Here is a 15,322-nt window from a genome sequence, read left to right as displayed (position 1 = left end):
AGAGAGGTGGGCCCTAGTTTATTTATCTGTTGAGTGGTTACCTAGACTGGATCACTATTTTCCAATGGAATAATCCTGTGGGCCAGGAGGAAGGAGGAAAGGCATCAAGGTGCTGGGTGGATGCAACACCCTACACCTCCACTTCAGGGCACAGACTGGACTTGTCCATGCAATTTCCTGTGAGTAGACATTTCTGCAGCTAGAATAAGAAAAACGTTGGAGCAAGTGGGAGGTCTCTGAAAGCCCACTGCTAGCTCTCCATGAGAAGGAGGAAGTCCATCCAGGACATGCCCCTGGGGCGGAAGCAGCATGCAGAGTGGGTTTAAGTTTAAACAGTTTATGGTTTTCACACTGAAGCCCTCCAACTTCCGAGGAAGCACGAAAAGGTGTGGGCTCTTCACGAGCAAGCTTCAAAGCCAGGATTGGTGGGAGGCAAAGTGAGGCATGAGCTAGGAGGCCGGGCCACACAGGTGCCCTTGACTTAAAAGGCCATGAAGCAAGGGAGTCTCCACCCCCTGCCCTGCTCTCTGGGGCTCCAGGCTGTCTGCTTCCACACAGGGAGAGATTTCAGTTGCTCGGACCTAAATCCTTTCTGCTCATTTCTGCAGCTGGTGCCAAAGAGCATTCCCATTTGGAGCTGTAAGGTGAAACTTTATCTACGGGTGCAATGCCTTGCCCATCGAGATCGGATGAATTGGTTTTCTTTGTGAATGGGTGGAAGGTAAGGGTTGGGTGTCACTACCATAGTTTGCAGAGACAACAGGAAACTTCTAAGGTGAGGGGAGCACTTGTGGCCTGTTTGGGTTGAGACCGCTCCAATCAGGGACAAGAAGCCAGAGGCTGGGAACCAGGCTAATTTGGCCCGTTATCCAGTCCGCCCGGGCTCGGCCTCTGGGAATGTGGGGAGGCAGTAAAGCATTGGGGGTAATGGCACGTGCCTCGGTGTCAGACAGCCTTGGTTCCAAGCCGGCTCTGCCTTTTACTGGACAAGCTTCTACAAGTTACTTCACCTCCCTGAGCCTCAGGGTGCCCATCTTTACGGCTATTGTAAAGATTAAGAGAGAGACGCTTCTTTCATTGATTAGGAACCTCCTAAATTCTTATACGAGGCCCTTAGCACTGGGCCTGATATACTGAAGGCCCTCTATTCTAGCAACATATACCAATTCTCAAACTCAGGAGGATAAGAAATGGAGCGCTCTTTATTTTTCTGTTTTTTGAACTTAATTTTTCTGTTGAGTCTCCATTATACAGAATTAGTTGACGTGTAATTGCAGTCAATTTCCAGGCCCCCTCTTTCCCTGAGTTGCAGTTGAATTGCAGGAGGAAATGCTACAACACTTTTCCCTGGCAGCCACCCCTCCAGGCCTCACCATCAGTCCACACAGCCCACTAGTTAACCCTCAGTGCCTTCTGCCGGGCCTGTTCTTCTCCTGCGTCTCTCAAGGGACCATTCTGTGCTCCAAGGCATGCAGCTTCTCTGGGGTCTTGCCACCTCTCCTCCAGGGCCCCTCAGCCTTCCCATCCCATGAGCTTAGCTGGAATTTGGTCAGGTACCTCCACCCCTGCCCCACGTGGGGGCTTGGCCCAAGGAAGGAGATAGAGCAGAGCCTCTACCTTCTCATCACTTTCGTTTTAACTCTCTCTCCTGTATCCAGTCTCCACCGCCAGCAGCCACTAAACGTTCTTCCAAAACTCTCACTTACAAGCTGAGTCCTTACTCGCTTGTTCCACTGGCCTGGGCTTTGGAGGCTCCTTCCTCTATTTTCTGTCCTGCATCCCTTCTGAGGCATGAGCCCAGAATGAAGTGGCTGCAGCCCAGATAGGGAATAAATCAAGGGTTAGAGGAAACACAGGTTGTGTGGTAGGAGTGGAATCAGCTAGATTATAAAAATATTATCCAACCACCTTCTCATTAAGTGCTTTCAAAAGACCTGGGCGACTTCCCTGGTGGCGCAGTGGTTAAGACTGCATGCTCCCAATGCTGGGGGACCGGGTTCAATCCCTGGTCAAGGAAATAGATCCCACATGCATGCCACAACTAAGGAGCCTGCGTGACACCACTAAGACCCTGGGCAACCAAATAAATAAATATTCAAAAGACCTGGGATGAAAGTAAGGGCAGGCAGATGAGGACTGCTTCTTTCATTGATAGCAGCCCCTAGAGATCCAGAAAGCTCTTGAATTGTAATATCTCAACTTGGAAGCATCCTCCTATACTATTTTATTCTTTGAGGTCTACAAAAGTTCATGTTTTTCTTCTGGGGAGAAAGAAGAACCAAACATGAGTGGCCCACTGTAGCTTCCTTTCCTCTGTTGCAACAAAATGGCTGGAGGTGTTTACAGGACACCCAAAGAAAAAGTGAAAGTAAATAAACAAATGGGAAAGAAGCAGCAAAGAAGCTCCCTCCGTGGCTTTAGAGTGCCAAATCCCCCACTTTTCAAGGTGAGGGAGGGAGGAATTCTAGTGTTCTCCCCGAGCCTCCCTGGGTCCTGAGCTGGGGCCACAAGGCTCACCACTGGCCACGCTGCCAGTGGCACATTCAGGGACCACTCCAGGATGGTAGCAACTCCCTCACCTCCCCTTTCTGCCACCAGGTCTTAGGATCCCTGATGTTATCAAACATACTCCCCAAAGGAGGTGTCTCAGAGGTGCCAGAATAGAAACCCTTCCTATTCAGCCTTCTTCCCTCAAGGACCCTTCACACTTACATATACAGACACAGACACAGACATACACACACACACACACACACACACACACACACACACAGCATCCAAGTCCTTCTCCAATTTGAAGTATTTCAAGAGTACAAAAGACTGGGTTAAAAGACTCCACAAATTTAGATAGTGGAGCAAACGTGAAGAATTTAAGTGCCAGGGGCATTTTTTTTTTATAGCTCTCTATTTTTTTTATAGCTCTCTATTTTATGGCTCTCTCTAAACTGTGTTAGTTTCTGTTGTACAACAAGTGAATCAGCCATACACATACATATATCCCCATATCCCCTCTCTTCTGAGCCTCCCTCCCACCCTACCTATCCTACCCCTCTAGGTCGTCACAAAGCACCGAGCTGATTTCCCTGTGCTATGCTGCTGCTTCCCACTAGCTAACCAAAGCAATCTACAGATTCATTGCAATCCCTATCAAACTACCAATGGCATTCTTCACAGAACTAGAACAAAAAATTTTATAATTCCTATAGAAACACAAAAGACCCCGAATAGCCAAAGCAATCTTGAGAAAGAAAAATGGAGCTGAAGGAATCAGGCTCCCTGACTTCAAACTATACTACAAAGCTACAGTAATCAAGACAGTATGGTACTGGCACAAAAACAGAAATATAGATCAATGGTATAGGATAGAAAGCCCAGAGATAAACCCACGCACCTATGGTCACCTAATTTACGACAAAGGAGGCAAGAACATACAATGGAGAAAAGAAAGCCTCTTCAATAAGTGGTGCTGGGAAAACTGGACAGCTACATGTAAAAGAATGAAATTAGAACACTCCCTAACACCATATACAAAAATATATTCCAAATGGACTAAAGATCTAAATGTAAAACCAGACACTATAAAACTCTTAGAGGAAAACACAGGGGCATCTTTACACAGTGGTGGTTCCCAACTCTAATCACATATAAGAGCACTGTTGCCACAGATGCTTGGTGAGTCTTTTACTCCATAAATGTGTGTAAAAGTTGTTTGCCTGTAGAGCACAAAAAGAGAGGCAAATGAAATCAGGCCTAATATACCCCAGTCCATAAACCAAGCAGGCCATGACAGGCATTCCTCTGGGTCACCCATTCAATTCCCATAATATTCTCTTTTCTGTTTCTAGTGCAGGTGATCAAGAGGAATGTGGACCCAGAAGTCACCCTGCTGACCTTCTTACGAAAGAACTGGACCCTTTTGATCCCAGTCTTGGCCGGGTCCGTGTTTGCCTTAAAACATAGGCCAGCTACAATTATGAGAACTAATCAAATCTCTCCATCCCCACACAGCCAGATCCCGTGGCCCTTGCTCTTTATTTGCTTTTGGCAATGGTTCTAAGGATATTAAGTTAATTGAGCTATTTGGAGAGGATAAAGTTTCCCCAGAGTTTCTTATATCTTGATTTAATAGCCATGAAATAGAAGCTAAGCTCTTTCTTTCAGCACTAATTATTCCTTTAAGTGCCTTCCAAATCCCCAAGATGGTGGTTATGTAATAGAGGTTTGTGTTGCATGTACCCTTCCCTGGAAGAAAACCAAATTCTCCAGTTTCAGGAAGAGCACGTGTCGTAGGAGAAGATTACCTTTCTCTACATCTGTTTTCTCACAACAGATTTTCCCCACCATTCTATATTCTGAAATTTAGATCTTCATAACAGCAAACATATTTTAATTGGTAAATCTAATGGATCTCTCAGAGAAGCCAAAAAAAAGAAAGACAGAAATTACAAGTTTTGTTTAAAAGCCCACATGGTTTTTAATTTGTTGTCAACGTTTGAAAATTAGGAAATCTCATTTTAAAAAAAAAAAAAGGAATTTCTCATGAAAAATGGGAAGATAGTCCTTCCTGCCCGGCAGCAGTCTTGCTTAGAGCTGAGTGGGACCTGTCATCCTCCCATCTAAAATGGGGCACAAGATCTCCAGTCACACCCAGCCCACTCCACTCATTCACACACCTCTCCGATAAGCATTTATGGTTATGACTTAATTTAGATGAGCAAGCCATATGGCTTAAAAAAAAAAAGCCAAAGATTCCAAAGTCTTCTTAGCCAGTCTAGTTAATTACATCCAATCCATAAACTGTGTGGAAACGGACCACAATCAGGGAGAAGGATGACTAAAGAGAGGATCAGAGGCTGAGCCTTGGGATTGGACCTGGACCAAGCAGGAGCAGAGGGACACTCCAGGTGGGATATGAAAATAAGGACGGGAGTTTTCTCCAAAGGCTCACTGACTTGGTTTCAAATGCAGTACAAATTACTGGGCAAAACTAGCAATACATTAAACTGCTCAAAATAAGTGTTTCTCTTCCAATTACATGATTGGAACCCAGAAGAATACCTATAATGAAATAGGATTTTTCCAAGGGCTTTTACTTCTGTAAGCCTACAAGATGCTTATGCTAAGCCTGTGAAGATAAAGTAGGTATTACCTTTCCCTCTTTGCAAGCGAGGAAACAGGCAGGGAGAGGTTCCTATGTCCAGTGTCACAAAGCTAGGAAGATACAGAGTTGTCTTGACTGAGGCCTGCGGGCAGGCGAATGCCTTCTCAGATCTGCACCTCACCCCACAAAGGAGACTTTCCTCGCTAGTGACACCCTAGGAAGGGGGCTCTAATAGAGGCGACGTGTCCTCCTGGGAGTCTTTCCTTGACCACCCTTCCCAGTGCACCTGACAGGAACCAAGTATGCCTGCAGAAGAGGAGGCTGTGGCCCCTGCACTGTGATGTTGTCTAAGCGAGACCCCATGTCCCAGGAGATAAGGTATCTGCACAGATGCCCAGAGGCCAGGCTTGCACTCTCATCTCACAGCGGACGAAGATCTCAAAGACCTTCCCGCCTTGTGATTCTAACCCTCTCTAGGTCTTAGACCCCTCTGAGAAGCTGATAAAATCTATGAGCTTTTACAAAAACTAATAACGTTTTGCACACAATTTCCGGGAGATCGTGGACCTCCCAAGGCCCATAGATGCATCCCAGGTTAAGAATCCCCAATTAAGGGACCTCCCTATTGGTCCAGAGGTTAAGACTCTGTGCTTCCACTGCAAGGGGCATGGGTTTGACCCCTGGGGAACAAAGGGAAGGGAAGATCCTGCATACTGCAGATCCCACATACCGCAGATCCCGCATGCGCACAGTGCGGCCAGAAAGAAAGAAAGAAAGAAAAAGAAAGAAAGAAAAAAAGAAAGAAAGAAAAAGATAGAAAGAAAAAAAGAAAGAAAGAAACCACAATTTAGGCCAAGCATTCATTTTACAGATGAGGAAACTGATGTCAGAAGGATGAAGTGACTTGCTCAAGGTCATGCAACTAGTATGTAGAACAACACCTTGAGCCCACGTTTTCTGGCTCTGGCACTAATATTCTTTCTACTGTTGGGCTGGATCTGGGCCATGATTCCAGCCTTTCATTAAGGGCCAGATTCCAGGACTTGGGCTGCTCCCAAATCCACTGGCCCAAGAAATCAAGAAATGGCCTCAGGACACAGGCCTTCCAACTCTGCTGAATGACCTCATACAGAGAGTTTAAAATGAACAAGCAAAAAAATTATCAAATACGGTTAAAAGACAAAGGTGCGCCTTTTACCTGTTATGGGATCAATGTTTACTAGTTGACGTCCAACCATATTCCTGATGACACGAGTCCATTCCCACTGAGACCAGACCCAGGTGGGTCTGTTCTAGGCTTGGAAAATGTTTCTGAGGTTCAGAATGCCCGCATTCCCCCTAAGGATCCCAATTCTTATAGATAATACAGAGTCGGCAGAGAGGACTCTGAATTCTTCCTCCCAGGCACTCCTCCAGGTCTCCATCCTCTCGGCTGAGTGACAGGGAGAAGGGGTGGTTTCCACTGCCCTTCTTGGTTCTCACATTCCCCACAGGGCAGAGCTGTGTTCCTTTGGATTTTCCTTGTGCTTCTCATATAAGACACTTCTCTGTCGCCGTGTGCCTGGTGCCCATCTGCTCTCTGTGTGGGGCTGCTGTCACCACTGTGAACGGTGTTGGAAGCATCAAAATGAGGCTTCGCCCCGTGCAGGTAAAAGCACATCCTAAATTTCTCATTTCTTAACTCTGTCTTTGTAATCAACACTGTGTTGACTGTGCCTCCTGGGGCTTCTAGGTTGTGGTCCAGTAAGTAGAAGCTTTGGATGCATGTTGATCAAGATAATAATATCTGTTAAGTGATTTAAAAGAAAGCTAGAAATCCATCTACATTTCATTAGCTGATCATCTTTCTTCTTACTTTTTCTACTTGAATGATAACAGCATGATCAAAACATTGATTAATGCCCATTAGACTGTGAGGCAGAATAAATATTGCACAAAGAGCATTGTGCATAGAATAAAACACCTCTGAGGATAACAGAGTAAAATTCAGGATTATTCCCTCTGGCATGGAGTTTTAAGAGTACTGTGACATACACTGGTATAAACACACCAGTTCCTCTGTCATTGTCACAGGGGTTTGGAGAGTCATAGGTCCAGACCCATTAACACTGCGAGTCCTTCCAGGAAGAAGGAGTCTGGATTTAACCACATAAGAGTCAATTCCAGGAAGGTCAACAAAGGCCAAAGACCCAGCAGAGTTTACTAGAGTCTCTGAGAAGGTCAGAGAGGATGTTCACCCCAAGGCCAATAAGCCCAAATCCTAGAATTATACTACATTCTGAATCCAGAGCAAGGCTTTAATGTGCCCAAGAATCAATCAGCTGGGAGCTTGTTAAAAATGCAGATTATGGGTCAAGAAGTTTGGAGCAGAGGCCTGAGGTTCTGCATTTCCTAAAAGACCGCAGGTGGAACCAACACTGCTGGTCCACGGACTGCACTTCAAATAGCAAGGATCTAGAACACAGACCAAAATCATGGACCTTTGAAAGCAGAGCTCCCTTTGAGCCACACCAGAAGAATTTAAAGAAGAAAGTAACACGAGGTCCATAGTGGAGAGTCTCCACAAGTTAATCAGAAAGAGGTGACCCCGTGCTCAGAACCAGGCTGGGAAAGAAATAGGGGTGCTCAAGGAAACTGATTTTGAAATTACACACGCTTTCCTTATAACTACTGATTTCTGGAGAATTCTTCTCACTCTGGGAATGGAGGTTGCGTGCTAATTCCCAATTAGAAGGATCTGGGCATTCGAGCTTGAGAAGTCATCGTAATGCTAGAACACGGCTTCCAGGTCACCTCCTCCAGAAAGAAAGGGGATGCCGGCCCACTCTGCCCAAGGGGAGTGTGCACTGCTCAGGAAGAGGGTTCCACCATGACAAGAGGGACACAGGATGTGGACCCTGGCAGGAGGCGGTGGCAGCAGGAAGGCAGGGCCTGTGACCATGCCTGTATGCTTCCAGGAGAGGATTGCTGAGAGCCATGGCACCCGGTGCAGGATCTGCACCCCAGGGATGGTGATGTCCATGTACACGCTGCTCAGGAGCCACCCGCAGCCTTCAGAGGAGCAGCTGCTGGCAGCCCTGGGGGTAGGTCTGACTTGAACAAGCCCACTGCCCACCAAAGCCAGATGGGGTCATGCGTCAGCCTGATCCTCCCCACCTACAATGCCACCCCAGCCCCGTTCAGGGACCCCTCGGTTGTTTCCGAAGTAGCTGCTTTCACCCCTGAGCAGAGAAGAATGTCAAGGTGTATCTGCTTATCAGAGCACTTGCCGCACAGAACTAAAGAGCACGCGTGGCCCACACCCGCATCTCGACACCCTGCTTTTCTACCCAGTGACTTATGTGGCTGCCTTCATTCGGGCTGTCATAACAGAGCACCTCAAACTGGGGGTGTTAAAGCAGCAGGAATTCCCTCTCTCGCAGTTCTGATGGTGAAGGACCTGAAATCTAGGCTCTCGAAGAGGACTCTTCCTTGCCTCTTCCTAGCTTCTGGTGGTGGACAGCAGTCCTGGCGTTCCCTGACTTAGAGATTCATCACTCCCGTCTCTGCCTCCATCTTCTCATGGCCTTCTCCCCTGTGTGTCTGTGTCCAAATTTCCCTCTTCTTACAATCCAGTCACTGGATTAAGGCCTACCCTCATCCAGTAGGGCCTCATCTTAACTTGATTACATCTGCATCACTGCAGATTTCCAAATAAGGTCACATTCACAGGTTCCGGAGGTTAGAACGTCAACGTATCTTCTGGGGGCAGGGGGGGACACGATTCAACCCATAACACAGCCCTTCATGTATCGAAGGGAATCCTTTAAAATTTGCAGGCTTCCCTGGTGGCGCAATGGTTGAGAGTCCGCCTACCGATGCAGGGGACACAGGTTTGTGCCCCGGTCCGGGAAGATCACATATGCTGCGGAGCGGCTGGGCCCATGAGCCATAGCCGCTGAGCCTGCGCGTCCGGAGCCTGTGCTCCGCAACGGGAGAGGCCACAACAGTGAGAGGCCCGCGTACCGCAAAAAGAAAAAAAAATTTTCCAATGGGTTTAACTTACTAAAGAGTTCATGAGAATTCCTTGGCGGTCCAGTGGTTAGGACTCTGCATTCATTGCTGAGGGTCTGGGTTCAATCCCTGGTTGGGCAACTAACGTCCCACAAGCGGTGCAGCACAGCCAAATAAATAAATAAAGAGGAGTTCATAAACATATCCCTTTTGCAGGATCAATAAAGCTCATGTCAGGTGTCAACAATCCCTAAACCAGACATCTGTTACACAGTAGATATACAAATCCTTAGATTGAGGCCTGAAGGGTGAGCACCACACACTCTCCTAATCTGCCAGTTGCCGGTGGACTTCCTTTACTCTCTCTGCTCCACTGCAGAAAATCACGTCAAATCACCTAAAACCCTGCCTTCCTTAGGTTCTTCCACTATTTGAGGTCCTTCAGCAGCTCCTTACCCCTCATGTGGCCACGCCTACCCTCCTTCACCGGCATTCAGAGGAGTCCAACAGCTGGCCTCCCAAACTCACTCTTCCTCCTCAGCTACATGAGTCCCTGCTGGCCAGTCTCTTCTCAACCCTCAATCCTCCTCATGTTTCCACTTCTGCACCTCTGCTTGTGCTGCGCTGTGAACCCCGAATGCCCCTCCCCTGCTCTCCACCAATCCATTGCTTTCTCATCCTTCAACCCAAGCTTCTTTGTGAAGTCTCCCCCGATGAACTCAATTCCACACTGACCCTCCTCCATCCCACCCTCCCCCATGCCTTCATCCTTGGAAACCTGAGTTTCTTACACTTTACCATGCAATAGAATTACCTGCAGACCTCTTAAATGCAGATTCCTCCACCGGACCCAGACATTCTAATTTAGGAGAATTGGAGAAAGGTCAGAGATTTGCATTTTAAACAAATAGCAGAAATTCTGATGCAGTGACCTAAAATCCACTGAGGGGCACTACTAACAGCCTGTCCGAGGCACTACACTTCACTCACATGGTGCCTTAGAAATGGCCACATTTTCTTGTTTTGGGATCGCTTGCATCTTACATAGTATCTGAAATATAGTTGCTGTCAATAGATACATGTTGAATGAATGAATAATTTAATAGATGGATGCAACTGAGCTCACCAGATAGACTATCATCTTCTTTAGAACAGAGAATAAAACTGGAATTGAGGTGGTGGGAAGGATAATTATCTAAGAAGAAGAAAAAAAGCAGTGAACAGCCTAGTGGCTATTTAAATATTCTCAAAAACAAAACAAAACGCCTGTGTTTGTTTCAATTTTCTAAAGAAAAATAAATTAAAAATCAGTAAAAATAAAGAATACTGATAACTTTTCTTCTCCTCTGATTAGGTAATCTATGCCACTGCACTGGGTATCGGCCAATTCTTGCAAGTGGAGGGACCTTTTGTTTGGTGAGTAGGGGACTATGCAGGCAACCTACAGAGCAAGAATGACAGTGACAGCTGGTCCAGGCTGAGAGCACAGGAGGTGAGGTTTTTAGACCATCTAAATGGACCATACGGAAGACCAATTGAGTTAGCTCCAACTAACTCATGGGAGTTTGAGCTCTTTGTTGAGAGAAGTGTGAACGTTACACCACCTTTGATGCTCTACATCACACCACTGGGAAGCTAGGTGGTCTAGCCAGCCAGCCAGACATCTTCCATGGCTAGTTCAGCAAGGCCTCAGGACAGGACACGTAGGAGGGCTCAAGGAAACCCAAGGAGGCCCAAGGAGACAAGCAAAGACATGGAGTTTGCTTTGGGGAGGCAAGGTTAGTTCCAAGAATCCAGACCATCTGGGGAAGTGTGAGCAGATAAAGAAGCCAAAAATCTAGAGTGGAATCCAAGATTCACCCCAAGTACCAGAGTGCCGGGAGTTTCCCCCACCAAAGAGCAGTATCGCACTAGGCTGCTGTGAAAATCAAATGAGAAATTGTAGGCTCATAACAAAGTCTTCCTTAGCACTTAGTAAGAACTCAACAAATAGTTACTACTGTATTGAGGATGCTGTCCACACTATGAATAGTGTTTGCCAGGGAAACCAGACAAGTACATCCGATCACCCTCTACAGAGGGCAGGATGGATGTAGGCAGTGCTGCCCTTAGACCCAAGCAAGGAGGATTCCAAACTTTGGAGAGCCCCTCGCTGGCCCTCCTCCAGCCAATCTCAGGAGGCCACGGTGCCAAAGTGACTTGTTTGCCTCGAGCCTTCACCCTTTTCTAGACTGTGCTCCAGATATGTTCTTGACCCCATTCCCAGGCACAAGCCTCTTCCCCAAGTCCATCTTCCTCGGGAAGATCATAACAGCCAGCATGTGCACACTGAGGCCAAAGACTAGCTGTTTGGGGAATGAGTAGACAGAGCTTGGACATGCAGGCTGGCTCACAGGTGTGTGAGGCCCTTCACGGTACAGAACAGAGCCAGGGTGGGGAGGGAAGTGCAGCAGGCCACAGGCCGGGGGCCTCCATTTGTATTCTTGCCTCAACTCCACAAATAGTGGATGAGGGCCTGGAAATGGACCAGCAGGTGTGTCCCACTCCCCAGAGCCAGCCAGGTCCCCAGTGAGTGTCCCATCTTCTACTGCCACATGGGGGAGCCAGCAGGTGACAAGCTGAGAAAATGAATATCTTGTAAACCCATCAAATTGCTGGTGTAAATAGGAAAACATTTGTGAAATACAAAGAGAGGAAGTTAAAGGCAACCTCTGTCCCTCTGGAATGTGGATGTTATCCATCTTTCCAGGCACAGACTCTGGGGATAAAAGCAAAAATATAGTCAGAGACCCACCCTGCAGCCAACTGGCCCCAGGGACCTTCATGGGTGAAAGGAAACTAGCCCCGGTGGGAATACCCAAGGCTCCCATTTATTAGGCAAGAGAAGACTGGCTTCTTCTGTTATCTCTCACTCATGGTCCATCATGAGAGCGCCCAGAGTTCTGGGTGAGCGAGGAAGCACTACTGGCTTCGCTCAGCTGGTTTTGCTTCTTGGACAGAGAAGAAGCTGTCTCTGCACAGCTGCCAGCCTGAGACATTTGTGCAGAGACAGAGAACTGAAGTATCTGGAAGAAAGTATTTTACTAGAAACTTAGGAGAGACTATTTGAGGAAGAAGGTACAAGAGGTAAGCTTGGAGAAAATGGGAAATGAAAGAACCAGCAAGTAGAAACCTGCTTTAAAATTCATTGATTGTCCATTCATTCCCAGTCAGTCCCACGCAGTTTGCAAATGTCAGGGAGATCGGGTTCCCAAATGGTTTTCTTTCTCTTTTTTTTTTTTTTTGTCTTTCTTTTTTTTTCTCTTTTTAAGGTCCCTTTATAAATGATAATACTCAGTGTTGTTGAGTCTTGTATATACTAGAGAATGGATAAATTATTATTGCTGTGAAAAGCATCGTATCAATTGATTCTACAACTAGGAATTCACCTAAGAAAAAATTCAGAGATGTACACAAAGCTGTACATGTAATGAATAGAAATGTTCATTATGGTATTTGTAGTTATAAAATGAAAAAAAACCCCACTAAGTATACATCAATAGCAAATTTTACAACTATATTATGGAATAGCCAGAAGATGGACTATTATGCAATCAGCAAAATTATATTTTAAAGGCTTTTTAATGATAGGCAAATAAATGAACAAAAAGTCAAAGTAAAAAGTATATTGTACTATAACTATAGTACAAATATATATTACATAAAAATATTATCAGTGGAATAGAGTAATGATAGTTTATTTCTTTTATGCTTCTCCATATTCTTTATTATTGTTTTAAGCTATATAATATATACTGTGTGTGTATTATATATTCTATATATTTATCTGTATCACTGTATTTAAAAAATAAAGTAAAAAAAAAAAGAAAGATCTTGTGATTATCCCTATTCCAGTAGAAACCACCAAAAGTGACTTTAAAAGTTTGGAGCCTCATTTAAATTGTCAAACCCTTCAAGGCACACAACCATTTACAGGTTAAAAAGTTTTTCATCTCAAGGCATTTCACTATCCTAGGAGTCAAATGGTTGTCAACAGAAAGGAACAGGAAAATGCTGCCTGGATGGGGAGAAAAAGATTCTTCCTCACTCGACAGGAAAAGTGACGTGAGTCCCTTTGTTTGTCCTCTTCCTGAGAGTATCGCTTAATGCCGGCCAGTGCTGCAACTGTGCTTGTGAGTTTTGATGGTCGTTCTCTGCTTTACTTACAAACGTCCAGAGTGCAGGCACGAATAAGGCACTTTTCATTTGGGATCTGGGTAAAGTGGTGATTCAAAGCCCACGATCTGATTTCCCCCTTCACTCACTGGAAGGCTGAAACAATAAAACATAAACCCACTCAGACAAGAGAAAAAAGACCTACCCCAACTACGATGAGTCCCATCCTTGCCTGGCCCTACTCATGCAGAGCTGGCCTCTATCACCATCTCCTCCTTTGCAGAGAGAGGGCACTGCAACGTCAGGAAGGCTGAGGAGCCTGTCCAAAGATACATGGCAAGTTCATGGCTCCCACAGCTGGGAAGTCCAGCCTGAAACACACCAGTCTCTGGCTTTTTTCTCTGAGAGACACTAGTTTCAAAACAAAGACCCACGGCCAAGCTCTTAAAGGAATTACTCAGAGAGAATTCCTAGTTCGAATATAGGAAAAATAGAGTCTGCTCCCTGTAGACACGGAAAACTAAGAGAACACAGTTGGCCTCAGACAAAACTGAGCCCGTCATTCCCTACTGCATGTGTTTCTATCCTTAACACCCCGGGAATTCAATCTGGGCAATGATTGCACTCTGGGGTCCACCTGGATCACTTTAACCAAATGCAAAAGGACATATTTAAACTGGACTGTGCCCCAATATTCCTTATAAAGAGAAACACAATTTTAAGGTGGATCTTATGATCACTGAGCCACATGCCCTTTCCCTATACGAAAAGACACACAGGAAGCCACATTATAAGGCGAAGGTTGCTTGGTGACCATGGATGCAGAGCAATTGGGTAATCTTAAGGGTAACATCATAGAAGACGCCCCTCCATCCATCAGGTAGACCTGCTGGATGGCAGGTGTCTGCCCCATGACACTCCCTTCTCTTGAAGCTATGTTAATATCTTCCATGGGGTAACTGTAAAGTCTTGGCCTGGTCCCTGTTTAGGGGAACTTTAATTCCTCAGCTCTGATTCATTTTGTTTGTTTTACATTTTAATTCTCAGACACTATCTTGCTTCTAGGCTTTAGACATACACCACATTATTGACCTCAGGTACTGCCTATACTTCTAATTCCAACTTACACAAAAACTGATCCTTCAGATGTTGGCCGGTTATGCTTCAGTCTGGGGTCCTAACCTACACAAGGAACAACTGCAAGTTTTCCTTCTGCAACTTGGGAAGACCTTAGAGAGATAGGGAAAAAGGCAGGGGAGTATTGGACAAATGTCAGGTCATTTCACTTACTTGTCACAATTACCCTTCAAAATAGGCGTGATTTCTATTTAATCCTTAGAGAGGTTAAGTACCTTTCCATTGAGAGGGTCAGAGAGCCAAGTCATGGCAGAACTGAGAAGGAACCCAGGCCTGTCTGTCTCCCTATCCCCCATGTTCTTCCCCACGACACAGCCCTCTAGCCCTGCATCCCACAGTTCCCTCCCAATTTGTCTTTCTCTTCAGGAAGGTTTCCTGGGAATAAGTGTTTCCAAAGGTAAAATATGTTTGATTCAGACAAGATTCCAGTTTGGGTAACTTTTCACTGTGCTTTAGTTTCCTAATAGGGAAAGTGGAGTTGATAAATTTACTTTCTTTGTACAATTGTTGTGAGGATTAAGTAAATTATTGATACGTGTAAAAGTACTTGGAACGTAAGCACCCCATAAATGTTAACTATTGTTATTAAAGCAAGTGGTGTGTGTGTGTGTGTGTGTGTGTGTGTGTGTGTTTACACATGGGTCTGTATGTTTAGAGTCATTTTTTTACTTAAACTATAGGACTTCTCAGAGTTTTGAATCCTGACTTGACAGGTGAGGGAATAGAGGTTGGGGCACAGTGGAGAGGATTTCCCACGTTTATTTGACCTGTGATTGTTTTTCATAGGCTGTCTTGGTGTTTTGCAGGGTACTGTTTGAACTATTTAACAGAATACTCTTTAACATCACATTAGTGTCAAATCAGTATTTCTCTTACAACAAGATTCTTACTTAAAACTATTTGGTTTGGGGCTTCCCTGGTGGCGCAGTGGTTGAG

At 45.6% G+C, this 15,322-nt stretch overlaps 1 protein-coding gene across 1 annotated transcript in view; it reads left to right on the top strand.

Annotated features, from left to right (window-relative positions):
* The first annotated feature begins 667 nt into the window (after positions 1 to 667).
* LOC132494723 (aldehyde oxidase 2-like) overlaps positions 668 to 15,322 on the top strand; it is a 96,236-nt gene continuing 81,581 nt past the window's right edge. The window contains 8 exon segments of the mRNA XM_060105942.1: positions 668 to 721; positions 3,851 to 3,908; positions 5,383 to 5,479; positions 6,641 to 6,749; positions 8,059 to 8,188; positions 10,449 to 10,510; positions 13,110 to 13,155; positions 13,158 to 13,198. Of these exon segments, the coding sequence (XP_059961925.1) occupies positions 668 to 721; positions 3,851 to 3,908; positions 5,383 to 5,479; positions 6,641 to 6,749; positions 8,059 to 8,188; positions 10,449 to 10,510; positions 13,110 to 13,155; positions 13,158 to 13,198 (597 nt within the window).

Source organism: Mesoplodon densirostris, chromosome 8, assembly GCF_025265405.1.
Source record: "Mesoplodon densirostris isolate mMesDen1 chromosome 8, mMesDen1 primary haplotype, whole genome shotgun sequence".
Lineage (NCBI taxonomy): Eukaryota > Metazoa > Chordata > Mammalia > Artiodactyla > Ziphiidae > Mesoplodon > Mesoplodon densirostris.
This window is presented reverse-complemented; position numbering and strand designations above follow the sequence as displayed.